Source organism: Neofelis nebulosa, chromosome 9 (assembly GCF_028018385.1).
Source record: "Neofelis nebulosa isolate mNeoNeb1 chromosome 9, mNeoNeb1.pri, whole genome shotgun sequence".
NCBI classification, from domain to species: Eukaryota; Metazoa; Chordata; class Mammalia; order Carnivora; family Felidae; genus Neofelis; species Neofelis nebulosa.
The window spans coordinates 116,723,406-116,738,695 of NC_080790.1; the positions used below are offsets into that span (position 1 = coordinate 116,723,406).

Below are 15,290 nucleotides of genomic sequence, written 5' to 3' on the forward strand. Positions count from 1 at the left end.
GACTTCATTTGTTTAATACCTAGAATATTAGAACTTCAGATCACCTTCAGAAATTTAAAATACACTTTAGGAAAATAAAAATAAAATAAATATAAGTAAATTTATAATGCTAACCTTTTTGTATATTTTAGAACATAATTTTTCAATTAAGGCTATATTATTATGCCTAATATTTATTGAATGCTTTCTTTTGAACACTCTTCTAAGCTCCTTAATATATTATCTTGTTATTATTTTTTTACTAGGCAAAGAACTTTGTTAACCTTGTTTCAAACTTTATCCCCAGGCTTCTTCAGCTTGATTAGCTGCAAAGAATGAATTGTGTATAAGCAAAAACTGAAAAGAGCTGCAGTGTCCAAGGGGCTTGGGCTTCAAAATATTAGAGATCTAGATTTTATCAGATCCATGAACAAAATGTTTAAAAAGCAGTCATAATGTAAAATAGCAGCTCCCAGTAATTGCTTCAAGTTTTTTCTTCTTCAGAAGTTGACTCAATTCAGTTTGCTTCATTCTTGGAAGCTTCATCAAAATTCTCCACAAGATCTGGAACTTTATCATCATCATCATCATCATCATCATCTCTAGTAGCGAGTGGTGCCTTTCCATCCACAGATTGTTTGGGCAGAGCTTCAGCCAATCTTCTTAAACTAGTCAGACTGTCTGCACCAAGTTGGTTTAAGATACTGGGGAGCATTTCTGTCAGCTGCTTTGTCTCAGCATGGCCTGTAATGGTGAAAGCGTTTGCCTGAACTTTAGGGTTGTTAAAGTGGATCACTGTTCCTTGGTTTGTGAGTATATTCATTTCTGCAATACCAGATATTATTTACCCCTAACTTCTTTAAGGAGAACTGAAGTTTTTTATCATATGCTGTAGCTGTTCTACGAACCACCTTCTTCTTTCAGGGAGCAGTTCCTTTCCCACCAATGCACACTTGTGCTTGCAGTTTGGCAAGTTTCTACTGGTTCGTGATAGTTTCTTTCATCTTGTTGGAGTGGATGTGGGCCATGCGGGGGACTAGGGCTGGCGCTCAGGGGTCTCAGGTGGACCAGCTGAGATTAGGTGTACACATGTAGGGACGCAAGATGGCAGCTAGAGATTTTTTTTTTTTTTTTTTTTTTTTTGGTCACAAACAACCCTGTTAAATAGGTATCATCATTATCCCCATTTTACAAAATAAGAGACTAAGTAATTAAATACCATCTTCCAGATATGATCTGATCAGTTCCTAGATATTTTACATCTTTTTTTTTTTTTTTTTTTTTTTTAAGTAGGTTCCACATCGAGTACAGAATCCAATACTGGACTTGAACTCATGACCCTAAGATTATGACCTAAGGTGAGATCAAGAGTCAGATGCTTAAATGACTAAGCCACCTAGGCACCTGGATATTGTACGTCATTTAAATATGACCACTTTTTTTTTCTTTAAAAAAATTTTTTTTAATGTTTATTTATTTATTTATTTTTTTGACAGAGAGAGAGGCAGAGCGTGAGCAGGAAAGGGGCAGAGAGAGACACATACACAATCCGAAGCAGGCTCCAGGCTCCCAGCTGTCAGCACAGAGCCTGACATGGGGCTCAAACTCACAAGCTGTGAGATCATGACCTGAGCCGAAGTCTGACCCTTGACTGACTGAGCCACCCAGGCACCCCCTTTTTTGATTTTTATAGCAGCTATGTCATACTGCTAGTTTACCTTTGAAGGGTTTTTTTTTTCAGTCTCGTTCTAACTCACCATTTTAGTTATATCTCCTATCTTGATGTTAAACATTAATGCTGAAGACATAGATTACGTACCCTTCCCTAATTTGTTGATAAAAATGTTGAAGGGACAAGGCCAAGTGTGGCCCATTACCATAGACCTTTGTCCAGGTCACATGGTCCTTCTATGTAGACAGCTACAAATTCAACTAACTGTACTTCTCAAGTAGCACCTATTTCTCCTATGTATCACCACTGTCACCATGAGATAATCTGTCAAATACAAATCTGAAATCAGGATACATCATACCTAACTAATGGAGGATGTCTTTCATCTGTTTGCCAGCTACATCCATAAAAGAAATGTAATTTATTTGGTATGACTTGTTTTAATTAACTCATACCCATTTCTATATTTTACCTTTCTCCAAGTGTTCACAAATCATCTGTTTCATTTTAGGGTATTGCAAAGAATTAAAGTCACTAACTGGGCTGTCATTTCTAGAAATCATTTTTCCCCTATGTGTAATAATTAAGGCCACCTTTACATTTTTCTAGATTCCTTATTGTCCTTGATTCCTGGTGATTACTGGGAGTAACTCTATGATCTCACTGGTAAAATCTGTAAGAAACTTGGAATGAAATTCTAAACTATAAGAATTGTCCTTCTTAGGAATGACCTGAACCTTCCTTACTATCTTATTTTCTAAATTGCACTTCAGTTTCCTCATAATGGTATTAAACTCCTTCCATTTTAAGATTGTTCTTCTTGGTGGAGCCATCTGACCTGGTGGCTTTTATTATTCTCCTACCTATATAATCACTTTTTTGCCTCTTTATTTCTAGCTTCCTCTAAGTATTTCTTCTCAGGTTCCTAGTTTCCCAACAGACACTGCTACTTCTTTCCTATTAGATAACTCTTCTAAACAAAAAATATCTTTGGATCACCTGGGTGGCTTAGTCAGCTGAGTGTGTGATTTCAGCTCAGGTCATGATCTCACAGTTTGTGGGTTAGAGCCCTGCATTGGACTCTGTGCTGACAGTTCAGAGCCTGGAGCCTGCTTTGGATTCTGTCTCTTTCTCTCTCTCTCTGCCCCTCTCCCACTCAAGCTCTGTCTCTCTCTCTCCTCAAAATAAAAATAAACATTAAAAAAATTTTTAAAAATATACCTGTATGTAGCCTTATTCTTTTTTTTAAATTTGTTTGTTTGTTTGTTTGTTTGTTTAGAGAGAGAGAGTATAAGCAGGGGAGGGCCAGAGAGAGAGGGAGAGAGAGAGAGTCCCAAGAAGGCTCTGCACTGACAGCACAGAGGCCTGTGCGGGGCTCAAACTCACGAACTGTGAGATCATGACCTGAGCTGAAACCGCGAACCGTGAGATCATGATCCGAGCTGAAACCAAGAGTCAAATGCCCAAACGACTGCCATCCAGGCACCCCACATGTAGCCTTATTCTTTTTGAGAAATCTCTTTTCCTTCCTCAAGGTCCCTTCCACCCAATAACCTCACAAAGCAATAGTCTCTTTCTCCTCTGAACTTTTATAGTACTTTATTTCTGCCTGTATTTTTATATTATTTGTCATGTTCTTTCTAACATTAGAGTTGTCTGTACTCATTTCCTGTTTACTAGAATCTAAACCTCTTAGGACAAGAACCGAATTTTATACCTTTATGTATTCCAGTTAATTTAATACCTGCACATAATAAATACTCAGGGAGTGTTTGTTGAATTAATGGAATAGACAAATGAATAAATGGAGTCCTATCTGCTGGTGTGCTGGAGCCAGCTCTTACTGGCTTTTGAATGCTAATTTTCAGAAATTTTGCTACAGTCTGTTAAACAGTTCGTAGCTTGAAAACTGGCCATGGTAGAATTATTTATACCACTGTTTTGTTGCACATCAAAACAGAGCTTTTTTTCCCCCCTGGAAAGCCAATTATTGTTAAACATTTATATTATTATCAAACATTTACCAGTATACCAGTGGTTCCATTCCTCCATACTAGAAAATTGTATATACCTCTTTGAGTTAAAATTAAACATATGGCTCAGTTCGAAGAGTGTCTGTTGATCTCAGGGTTGTGAGTTTGAGCCCCATGTTGGGTGTAGAGATTACTTAAATAAATAAAACTTTAAAATAATTTTTAAGTTTATTTATTTATTTTGAGAGAGAGAGTGCAAGTGGGGGAGAGGCAGAGAGAGAGAGAGGGAGAGAAAGAGAATCCCAAGTAGGCTCCACACTGTCAGTGCAGAGCCTGATGCAGGGCTCAAATTCACAAACCCCGAGATCATGACCTGAGCCAAAGTTGGATGCTTAACCAACTGAGCCACCCAGGTGCCCTTTAAATACATAAAACTTTAAAAAAAATTAAACTTGGGGCACCTGGGTGGCTCAGTTGGTTGGGCGACTGACTTCGGCTCAGGTCATGATCTCGCAGTTTGTGAGTTTGAGCCCCGCATCAGGCTCTGTGCTGACAGCTCAGAGCCTGGAGCCTCCTTCAGATTCTGTGTCTCCCCCCTCTCTCTGACCCTCCCCTGCTCACGCTCTGTGTCTCTCTGTCTCTGAATAATAAATAAACATTAAAAAATTTTTTTTAATTAAACTTATCATGAAAAAAGCTGAAAGACTTTCTAAGCCATCTATTCCATTTACAACATTTTACAGTAAGGAAACTGAGGACCAGATAAGTGAAGCAGTTTGTGCATGTCACATGTCCAGGTAGTGGCAAAGCAGAAACTAGATTCCCCCTCTCTAGTCTTCCACTCATTTCTTCTTTTCATACTACCACATTGACTTCATTTTTATGCTGTTTATCCTCGCTTTGTTCCTTGGTATAGCCCTAAATAAGGCCAAAAGTATTGTTCTAAACATAATAATTTTTAAGGGTGTCAGTGAACAGAATACAACTGTCTCTTCCCTTTTGTTTCTTTGCAGACAGATTTAAATTAACACATTTGTTTTGGAGAAAGAGTTGATCCTGTTTCTGAGTGTTACAGGCTAAGGAAAAAAAAAGTTTTGCCTTTAATGTTTCCTTATTGGCCAGTTAAGATAAAACATTTACATTGTTTTATTGAATAAAAAGAGATTTCATTTCATTAAAGTGCACTATATGAAACTTAGGAAGAGGTTTGTGAACTTTTCTTGCTTGGTCCCCAAGAATGATTGGGAATACCAGGCTATAACAATTTTGTTTCTTCCACAGTGGCATGTACTATCTTCCTCACTGACCTCTCTTGTATTCTAAAATTCTCATTATTAGTTTGACTATCTGGGATCAAGGTGTTAAAATGCACAAATGCTACCTAGGAGGAAATGCACAAAAAACCATTATTAGAACCCTACAGCAATAAAAACAGGACAGATGTTTTGTGAATTTGAAGGGATAAGGGTGATAAAGAGAGATCCAAGATAATGTAGAATTGTCTCAAACTATCTGAAAGCCAATCAAATAGAAAAGGATTTAGATTTAGTCTGTGAGGCTCCAAGACCAGGACCAGTGGGTAAAACTTGCAGGGAATCGGGATTAGCTGAATATAAGGAAGAATTTTTCTGTAATCTTAATAGTACAAAGATAGAATAGACTGCGCTAATAGGTAATAAGTTCTTATTACAGGTGGTGTTTTGATCAGAAGCTGTACAATTAGGAAGGATGATGAACTCAGGATTCTTAAAAGATACTTTAATTAAATGATCTATAATATCTTTTCTAATCTTGGAACTGTCTGAATCTGCTAGGTTTTGTTTGTTTATTTTGCGCTCCAAAGAAACTATTTCTGTATAGATTAAAGATTTGGAGAGATGAAGTGGAACGTGGGGAAAAGGCCACCCTGATAGCTCTATGCTTCTGTACATTGAGGATAATAATACCTACCATTATTGTAAATAATCATGATAGGCTAGGTTAGGCTGCAATGACAAACAACATCCAAATCTTAATGATTTACAGCAGCAATGGTTTACTTCTCACTCATAGTATTGTGAACTGACTGTAGCTTTGTTCTACATCATCTTTAAAAAAATTTTTTTTTAATGTTCATTTTTTTTGAGAGAGAGAGAGCAAGAGAGAGCATGCAAGTTGGGGTGGGGGAAGGGCAGAGAGAGAATTTGAAGCAGACTTGGCAAAAGCACAAAGCCTGACATGGGGCTTGAACCCACGAATCGTGAAATCCCAAACTGAGCTGAAGTCAGATGCTCAACCTACTAGAGCCACCTAGGTACCCATATATCATCTTTACTCTAGGACCCAGGCTTTCTATCTGAGATATTGCCTGTCTTATGGAAGAAGAAAAAGAGGCAGGCAAACCACTCACAGGCCCTTAAAGCTTCTGCCTAGACCTCATACATGCCACCAATTTTATTAGAGCAAATTATATGGTATGGTGGTTTTCTTTTTTTTAATCAGTAATTATTATTTTTTATTTCTTTTTAAAATTGAAGTATAGTTGACACACAATGTTACATTATTTTCAGGTATACAACATAGTGATTTGACAACTGTATGTGGTATGCTATCCTCACAAGTTATCAGTGATTATTTATTTATTTAGTGATTCATCACTTACATATAACACCAGTGCTCATTCCAACAAGGGTCCTCCTTAATGCCCCTCGCCCATGTAGCCCTTTCCCCCACCTGAACCCCCTCTAGCAACCCTCAGTTTGTTCTCTGTATTTAAGAGTCTCTTATGGTTTGTCTCTCTCTCTGTTTTTGTATTATTTTTGCTTCCCTTCCCTTATGTTCATCTGTTTTAAATTGAAGTCATGTGATATTTGTCTTTCTCTGACTGGCTTATTTTGTTTAGAATACATTCTATTTCCATCCATGTTGTTGAAAATGGTAACATTACAGGGGCACCTGGGTGGCTTAGTTGGTTGAGCATCCGACTTCGGCTCAGGTCATGATCTCATAGTTTGTGGGTTCGAGCCCCGCGTCAGGCTCTGTGCTGACAGCTCAGAGCCTGGAGCCTGTTTCAGATTCTGTGTCTCCCTCTCTCTCTGCCCCTCCCCCGCTCATGCTTTGTCTCCCTCTGTTTCTCAAAAATAAATAAATGTAAAAATTGGCAAAGATGAAGTCAAGCTTTCGCTTTTTGCAGATGACATGATAGTATACATAGAAAATCCGATAGACTCCACCAAAAGTCTGCTAGAACTGATACATGAATTCAGCAAAGTTGCAGGATACAAAATCAATGTACAGAAATCCGTTGCATTCTTATACACTAACAATGAAGCAACAGAAAGACAAATAAAGAAACTGATCCCATTCACAATTGCACCAAGAAGCATAAAATACCTAGGAATAAATCTAACCAAAGATGTAAAAGATCTGTATGCTGAAAACTATAGAAAGCTTATGAAGGTAATTGAAGAAGATATAAAGAAATGGAAAGACGTTCCCTGCTCATGGATTGGAAGAATAAATATCGTCAAAATGTCAATACTACCCAAAGCTATCTACACATTCAATGCAACCCCAATCAAAATTGCACCAGCATTCTTCTCGAAACTAGAACAAGCCATTCTAAAATTCATATGGAACCACAAAAGGCCCCGAATAGCCAAAGTAATTTTGAAGAAGAAGACCAAAGCAGGAGGCATCACAATCCCAGACTTTAGCCTCTACTACAAAGCTGTAATCATCAAGACAGCATGGTATTGGCACAAAAACAGACACATAGACCAATGGAATAGAATAGAAACCCCAGAACTAGACCCAAAAACGTATGGCCAACTCATCTTTGACAAAGCAGGAAAGAACATCCAATGGAAAAAAGACAGTCTCTTTAACAAATGGTGCTGGGAGAACTGGACAGCAACATGCAGAAGGTTGAAACTAGACCACTTTCTCACACCACTCACAAAAATAAACTCAAAATGGATAAAGGACCTGAATGTGAGACAGGAAACCATCAAAACCCTTAGAGGAGAAAGCAGGAAAAGACCTCTCTGACCTCAGCCGTAGCAATCTCTTACTCGACACATCCCCAAAGGCAAGGGAATTAAAAGCAAAAGTGAATTACTGGGACCTTATGAAGATAAAAAGCTTCTGCACAGCAAAGGAAACAACCAACAAAACTAAAAGGCAACCAACGGAATGGGAAAAGATATTTGCAGATGACATATTGGACAAAGGGCTAGTATCCAAAATCTGTAAAGAGCTCACCAAACTCCACACCCGAAAAACAAATAACCCAGTGAAGAAATGGGCAGAAAACATGAATAGACACTTCTCTAAAGAAGACATCTGGATGGCCAACAGGCACATGAAAAGATGTTCAACGTCGCTCCTTATCAGGGAAATACAAATCAAAACCACACTCAGATATCACCTCACGCCAGTCAGAGTGGCCAAAATGAAGAAATCAGGAGACTATAGATGCTGGAGAGGATGTGGAGAAACGGGAACCCTCCTGCACTGTTGGTGGGAATGCAAATTGGTGCAGCCGCTCTGGAAAGCAGTGTGGAGGTTCCTCAGAAAATTAAAAATAGACCTACCCTATGACCCAGCAATAGCACTGCTAGGAATTTACCCAAGGGATACAGGAGTACTGATGCATAGGGGCACTTGTACCCCAATGTTTATAGCAGCACTCTCAACAATAGCCAAATTATGGAAAGAGCCTAAATGTCCATCAACTGATGAATGGATAAAGAAATTGTGGTTTATATACACGATGGAATACTACGTGGCAATGAGAAAGAATGAAATATGGCCTTTTGTAGCAACGTGGATGGAACTGGAGAGTGTGATGCTAAGTGAAATAAGCCATACAGAGAAAGACAGATACCATATGGTTTCACTCTTATGTGGATCCTGAGAAACTTAACAGAAACCCATGGGGGAGGGGAAGGAAAAAAAAAAAAGAGGTTAGAGTGGGAGAGAGCCAAAGCATAAGAGACTGTTAAAAACTGAGAACAAACTAAGGGTTGATGGGGGGTGGGAGGGAGGGGAGGGTGGGGGATGGGTATTGAGGAGGGCACCTTTTGGGATGAGCACTGGGTGTTGTATGGAAACCAATTTGACAATACATTTCATATATTGGAAAAAAAATAAATAAATGTAAAAAAAATTAAAAAAAAAGAAAATGGTAACATTTCATTCTTTTTGATTGTCGAGTAATACTCCATTGTAAATATATACTACATTTTCTTTATCCATTCATCAGTCGATGGACATTTGGGCTTTTTCCATATGTTGACTATTGTCGATAGCTCTGCTATAAACATTGGGGTGCATGTGCCCTTTCGAATCAGCACTCCTGTATCCTTTGAATAAATACCTAGTAGTGCAATTGCTGGGTCATAGGGTAGTTCTATCTTTAATTTTTTGAGGAACCTCCATGCTGTTTTCCAGAGTAGCTGTACAAGTTTGCATTCCCACCAGCAGTGCAAAAGGGTTCCTCTTTCTCCGCCTCCTCGTTGTTGCCTGTTAATTTTAGCCATTCTTACAGGTGTGAGGTGGTATCTCATTGTGGTTTTGATTTGTATTTCCCTGATGATACATTTGATGTTGAGCATTTTTTCATGTGTCTGTTCGCCATCTGGATGTCTTGTTTGGAACAGTGCCTATTCCTGTATTCTGCCCATTTCTTCACTGGATTATTTGTTTTTTGGGTGTTGAGTTTAATAAGTTCCTTATAGATTTTGGATACTAACCCTTTATCTGATATGTCATTTGCAAATATCTTCTCCCATTCTGTAGGTTGCCTTTTAGTTTTGCTAATTGTTTCCTTCGCTGTGCAGAAGCTTATCTTTTTTTTTTTTAAAGTTTATTTATTTATTTTTAGAGAGACAGAGACAGTGTGAGTGAGGGAGGGGTAGAGGGAGAGAGAGACAGAGAATCTCAAGGAGGCTCTGCACCACTACAGCAGAGCGCAATGCGGGGCTCAAACCCATGAGGCTGACTGAGGCACCCAGGTGCCCTGAAGCTTTTTATCTTAGAGGTCCCAATAGTTCATTTTTGCTTTTGTTTCCCTTGCCTCTGAAGACATGTCAAGAAGCTGCTGCAGCTGAGGTCAAAGAGGTTGTTGTCTGTTTTCTCCTCTAGGATTTTGATGGCTTCTTGCTTTACGTTTAAGTCTTTCATCCGTTTTGAGTTTATTTTTGTGTATGGTGTAAGAAAGTGGTCCAGGTTGATTCTTCTGCATGTCACTGTCCAGTTTTCCCAATACCATTTGCTGAAGAGACTTTTTTTCCATTGAATATTCTTTCTTGCTTTGCCAAAGATTATTTGGCCATATGTTTGTGGGTCCGTTTTGTGGTTCTGTATTCTGTTCCATTGATCTATGTGTCTGTTCTTGTGCCAGTACCATACTGTCTTGATGATTACAGCTTTGTAATACAGCTTGAAGTCCAGAATTATGATGCCTCCAGCTTTGGTTCTCTTTTTCAGGTTTGCTTTGGATATTTGGGGTCTTTTGTGGTTCCATACAAATTTTAGGATTGTTTGTTCTAGCTCTGTGAAGAATGCTGGCGTTATTTGATAGGGATTGGTCAGTAACTATTTAAGTGTACATGAACTAAATACTCCGATAAGAAGGTGGAGACTGGTAGAGTTGATTTTAAAAATGATTCATCTATATTCTTTCCATGAGAGACCCATGTTAGACCTGAATATAGTGAAAAGATGAAAAGACTCATTCTATGCAAACAGTAACCAAAAACGAATCAGACCAGCCATATTAATATGCATATGTATATCTATTAGAGACATTTGAAGTTAGTATAATATGGTTTATGTATAGTACTTTGTGCTGTGCCTGGGATATTACTAGATAAATCCTAATTTTATGGACCTAAAAGACCACTCTATGATTGAACATATGTATTTCGATTTATATCATCTTCATATGGCTGTATCTTATCTAACATCAATAAATGAATCTATGATCTAATGCTTTTGTAAAAATAGAAATTCAGAGAATGCAAGAAGTGAAACCAACTCTCAGGGTCATAATTGTGTTGGGTCAGTGGGAATACTGAGCATTGTGTTCTCTCTTGTGTTTCAGCTCTTGCTTAATATATAAAGACAGAGTAGTAGAAAAAGTGACCTGGTATATTCAGCAAAGGCAAAATCAGCAGGTGTGGTGGTTTTCAAAGTATGTCCACAAATTTTCTGAAATTCCTTCCTTCAGAAAGTAGAGCCTAATTTCTCTCCCTTTGAGTGTTGGACTTAGTCACTTGGTTCTAACAAATACATGATGGCAGAAGTGATGATGTGTGACTTCCAAGACAGGGTCATAAAAGGCATTGCAACTTCTTCCTTGATCTCTCTTTTAGTTTACTCAGTCTTGAGGAAGCCAACTGCCCATGTCACGAGGACACTAAAATAACCCAATGATTAGACCCATATGGTGAGGACCTTAGGCCCTTCACCAGTAGTCACTGAGGATCAGAAATATCCTGCCAACATCCATATAAATGAGCCCTCTTGGAAGAGGATCTTCCTACTCCAGTCAAGTTTTCAAATGTCTGCAGCCCTAGAAAACATCTTGACTATAACCGCATGAGAGACCCTAAGCCAGAAATAACTAGCTAAGCTACTCCCACTCCCAAATTCTTGACTCACAGAAACTGTGAAATAGATATTAAATATTTATTGTTTTTAATTACTAAGTTTTGGAGTAATTTGTCACGCAGCAGTAGATAACTAATACATGTGGCCACCTGAATTCAATGGGGCAGAATGTATAATCCTGCAAAGAGGGATATATATAGTAGGAAGAGAAACTGGAATATTTGGTGAACAATGATACTTACCACAATAGCTAAAATATTTAAATCCAATCCTCTACCCATTCATTAGACAAATATCTGAAACAAGGAATAAATCATATAACCTCTGCATATTTACTCTCTTTTCCCTATTCTATTGTTCAGGTCAGGTCTATAATCAGCAAATAAAGGGGTATTTTAAGTCTGGGATCTGATACCCTCTTCCTACTCCCTACCCCCTTCTAATTCCTTGAGTTTTAGGGTTGTCAAATTCCATTGTTTTCCCTGCTTTTGATCCCTCTTTAGTCCCAAACCAACCAGTTTACTCTTATCATTCAAACCTAGTCTCCAGGACTAGACCATTACCTTTTCCTCATCTTTCATACCAATGGTTTTTTTACAATGTTGTTATTGCCCAGATTGACTTACTGGCATTCTGGCCATTTGTATGGTATTGCATTGTTTTAGTTTTACATATTCTAGTGAGTGTGAAATGATATCTCATTGTGGTTTTAATTTACAATTTCCTGTTGACTAGTAGAGTTGAGTATCTTTTCTTATGTTCTTTTAGCCATTCATGTATCTTATGTTGTAAAATATCTGTTCAGTTTTTTTGCCAATCTTCTTGAGGTGTAAGAGTTTTTGTAATGTGTTCCAGATATAAGTCCTTTGTGCGATATATGTGTTGCAGATATTTTCTTCCCATCTCTGGCTTGCCTTTTCACTTTCTTAAGAGTATGTTTTGAAAAGCAGGAAGTCTTATCTTTTTATAAAGTCCAAGTTATCAATTTTTTCTTTTATTAATGTTTCCGTGTCTTCAGAAATCTTTGCCTATATCAAGATTGCATGTTTCCTTTTAAAGTTGGCAATACATATTTATTTCTCTCTTTGGAAGGAAGCTAACTTCAGTATGGGCCTACAACATACCAGGCCCTTTCAATACATAATTGGATCTATAATGTGATTGCAGTCTTCTGTATTAACTGAATGTATCAATAATCTTAAATCTCTTTATATGAGATATGGAGATATATAGAAATAATTAATCATGTTGTTATAGAAATTATATCTTTATATAAATAATGGACCTCATATTGACTACATTTGTGGCTGACAAGAAGAGGACCAGAAACACTGAAGAAGTTGCTCAGGAAGATATAGAGAGAAGTTAGAAAGATAGGCAATTATTTAAAAAACAAACGAACAAAAAACAAAACCCCAAGCTCTCAAACTGCAAATGGCACGTGGTAAGAATGACAGTAATAAAACCTAACTGTTGTGCAAGGAGTAATCTAGGGGGTCGCCTGGGTGGCTCTGTCGATTAAGTGGCTGACTTTGGCTTAGATCATGAGCTCATGGTTTGTGGGTTCAAGCCCCATATCAGGCTCTGTGCTGACAGCTCAGCCTGGAACCTACTTCGGATTTTGTGTCTCCCTCTCTCTCTGCCTCTTCCCCCTCTCACGCTCTGTCTCTCTCTCTCAAAAATAAATAATAAACATTAATTAAAAAAAAAAAGAGTAACCTAGGGATAGTAAACCTCATGTATTCCCAGTGAGATGGGTTGAAAATGTTCCTACAGACCTGATTCTAGGATGAGAACCTTGAAAACTATACAGCCATAGTTAAGATGATTGCTGGATAGGCCCTGCAGAAGTACCCTGCTCTCTTATTCCTCTCACTAATTAATACTTATTTGGTCCTGAGTCTGGATCTAAATTAAAAAAAATTTTTTTTAAATTTTTTTATTTGTTATTGAGAGACAGAGACAGAGCATGAGCATGGGAGGGGCAGAGAGAGGGAGAGACATAGAATCTGAAGCAGAAGCAGACTCCAGGCTCTGAGCTGTCAGCACAGAGCCTCACACGGGGCTTGAACTCTTAGAGCACAAGATCATGACCTGAGCTGAAGTCGGCCGCTTAACCGACTGAGCCACCCAGGCACCCCATGAGTCTTGATCTAAAAAGTGAAAGGAGGATAAAGAATTCATGCCACCAGCATCTCCTCCACCCTTTTTTGGGATTATGAACAATTAGAGGTCAGAGAGAAAGGTGGAAAAAACAGGATCCAGTACCCTGGTAAACTTCCCTTCCCTCCAGGTAGATCTAAGCTCTTTATATCCTGACTCTACTACTCAATTTTACAAATAAAGGTACCCCCTCTCTTTCCCTTTCTCAATACCTGGAGTCCTTCATCCTCACTTTCTGGATTTTTCACTAACACCTCTTTCCCTTCTGTCTCAGTCCCAGCATTCACACAGAGACGGCTTGGAACGAGGAAGGCATTGATCAGTTTATAGACATTGACAACTGTCTTTTAACCCCAAGCACGGCTTCGACTATTGTTTGTTCAAGTTTTTCATAATGGAAATTTATATAGGTTTTCTGGTTATAAAGGAAAGGCTCATAAAATGAAACAATATGGAAATAAAATATGAAAGCCCTCCAGAATTTTTACTATGCATATACAAATACACATACACATGTTTTTACAAAGCTGGCATTATACGATGCATTCTATTCTATAATTTTTTCCATTAATAAATTGTGGTCTTTTTTTTTTTGCCAGTACTAATAAATCTTTCTTCTTATTATAAGGAGGAACTATAAAACTCTGGAAAAATAGGCAAATACCCATAACAATTGATTTATTGATATGATATTATAATATCAAATCAATATGATATGTTTGGTGTGTTGTCCTTCATTAGCAACCTAGAGTTCAATGAGCTGTGCAAATTGCAATGAACATGATGCATAAATGCAGTATTTCCCTCAATCCCTGCATATCCATCTGAAGTGCATTGCCTCAGTTGATTGTGGTACTGGTTTCACCAAATAAGCCTGTCCCTTTGTTGTACACCAGAAGAAGTGGGTGCACAAGAAGGGGATAAATGTTTGATTTTTAATAAATCTGTGTTTCTGGATTCTGTGGCCATTCTGTATATCATTGTGTAGATATATTGTAATTTATTTAGCCAATCTTTTTTTTTTTAAATCTTAACAGAAAACATTTAATTAAAAGTACATATTTAGTTTGCAAGGATAATTTTAAATCATATTTTATATTTCATTTCACTTGCTCTCATTTTAACTTAATTTAGCATTCACTACAACTTTCAGTTCAATTCTGAGATTTTTAAAATTGAAGTGTAATTAACATACAGTGTTATATTCGTTTCAGGTGTACAACATATTGATTCAACAATTCTACATATTACTCATGCTCACCAGGAGAAGTGTAGTCACTATACAAAATTATTAGAGTGCTATTGACTATATTCCCTATGATGCACTTTTCATCTCTGTGCTTACTTATTTTATAACTAGATGTTTGTACCTCTTAATCCCATTCACCTATTTTTCCCATCATCCCATCTACATCCCCTCTGGCTAACCACCAGTTTGTTCTCAACACCAAAAAGCTCCAAACAACCTGATTTAAAAATGGCAGAGGACCTGACTAGACATTTTTCCAAAGAAGACATACTGATAGCCAACAGACAGATGAAAAGATGCTCAACATCACTAATCATCAGGAAAGTACATATCAAAACCACCGCAAGATATTACCTCACCCTAGTCAGAAAGCTAATATCAAAAATACAAGAAATAACAAATGTTGGCAAGGATGTGGAGAAAAGGGAGCCTTTGTGCATTGTTGGTGGGAATGTGAGTTGGTGTAATCACAATGGAAAACAGTATGGAAATTCCTCAAAAAATTAAAAATAGAAATACCACGTGATTCAGTAATTACACTATTGGATATTTACCCAAATAAACCAAAAATAATAATTCAAAAAGATGTGTGTACCCCACATGTTTATTGCAGCATTATTTACAATAGTCAAGATATGGAAGCAGCCTAAGTGTCCAG

At 37.7% G+C, this 15,290-nt stretch overlaps 1 protein-coding gene across 1 annotated transcript; it reads right to left on the reverse strand.

Annotated features, from left to right (window-relative positions):
* Window positions 1–241: 241 nt before the first annotated feature.
* Window positions 242–997, reverse strand: LOC131486252 (transcription factor BTF3-like). Its single transcript, XM_058686365.1, has one exon. The coding sequence runs from the start codon at window positions 800–802 to the stop codon at window positions 497–499; it is 306 nt and encodes a 101-aa protein (XP_058542348.1). The 5' UTR covers window positions 803–997; the 3' UTR covers window positions 242–496.
* Between the last annotated feature and the right edge of the window lie 14,293 nt (window positions 998–15,290).

Coding starts and splice junctions, on each gene's coding strand:
- LOC131486252 (XM_058686365.1), bottom strand. CDS start 802: ATGAATATACTCACAAACCAAGGAACAGTGATCCACTTTAACAACCCT.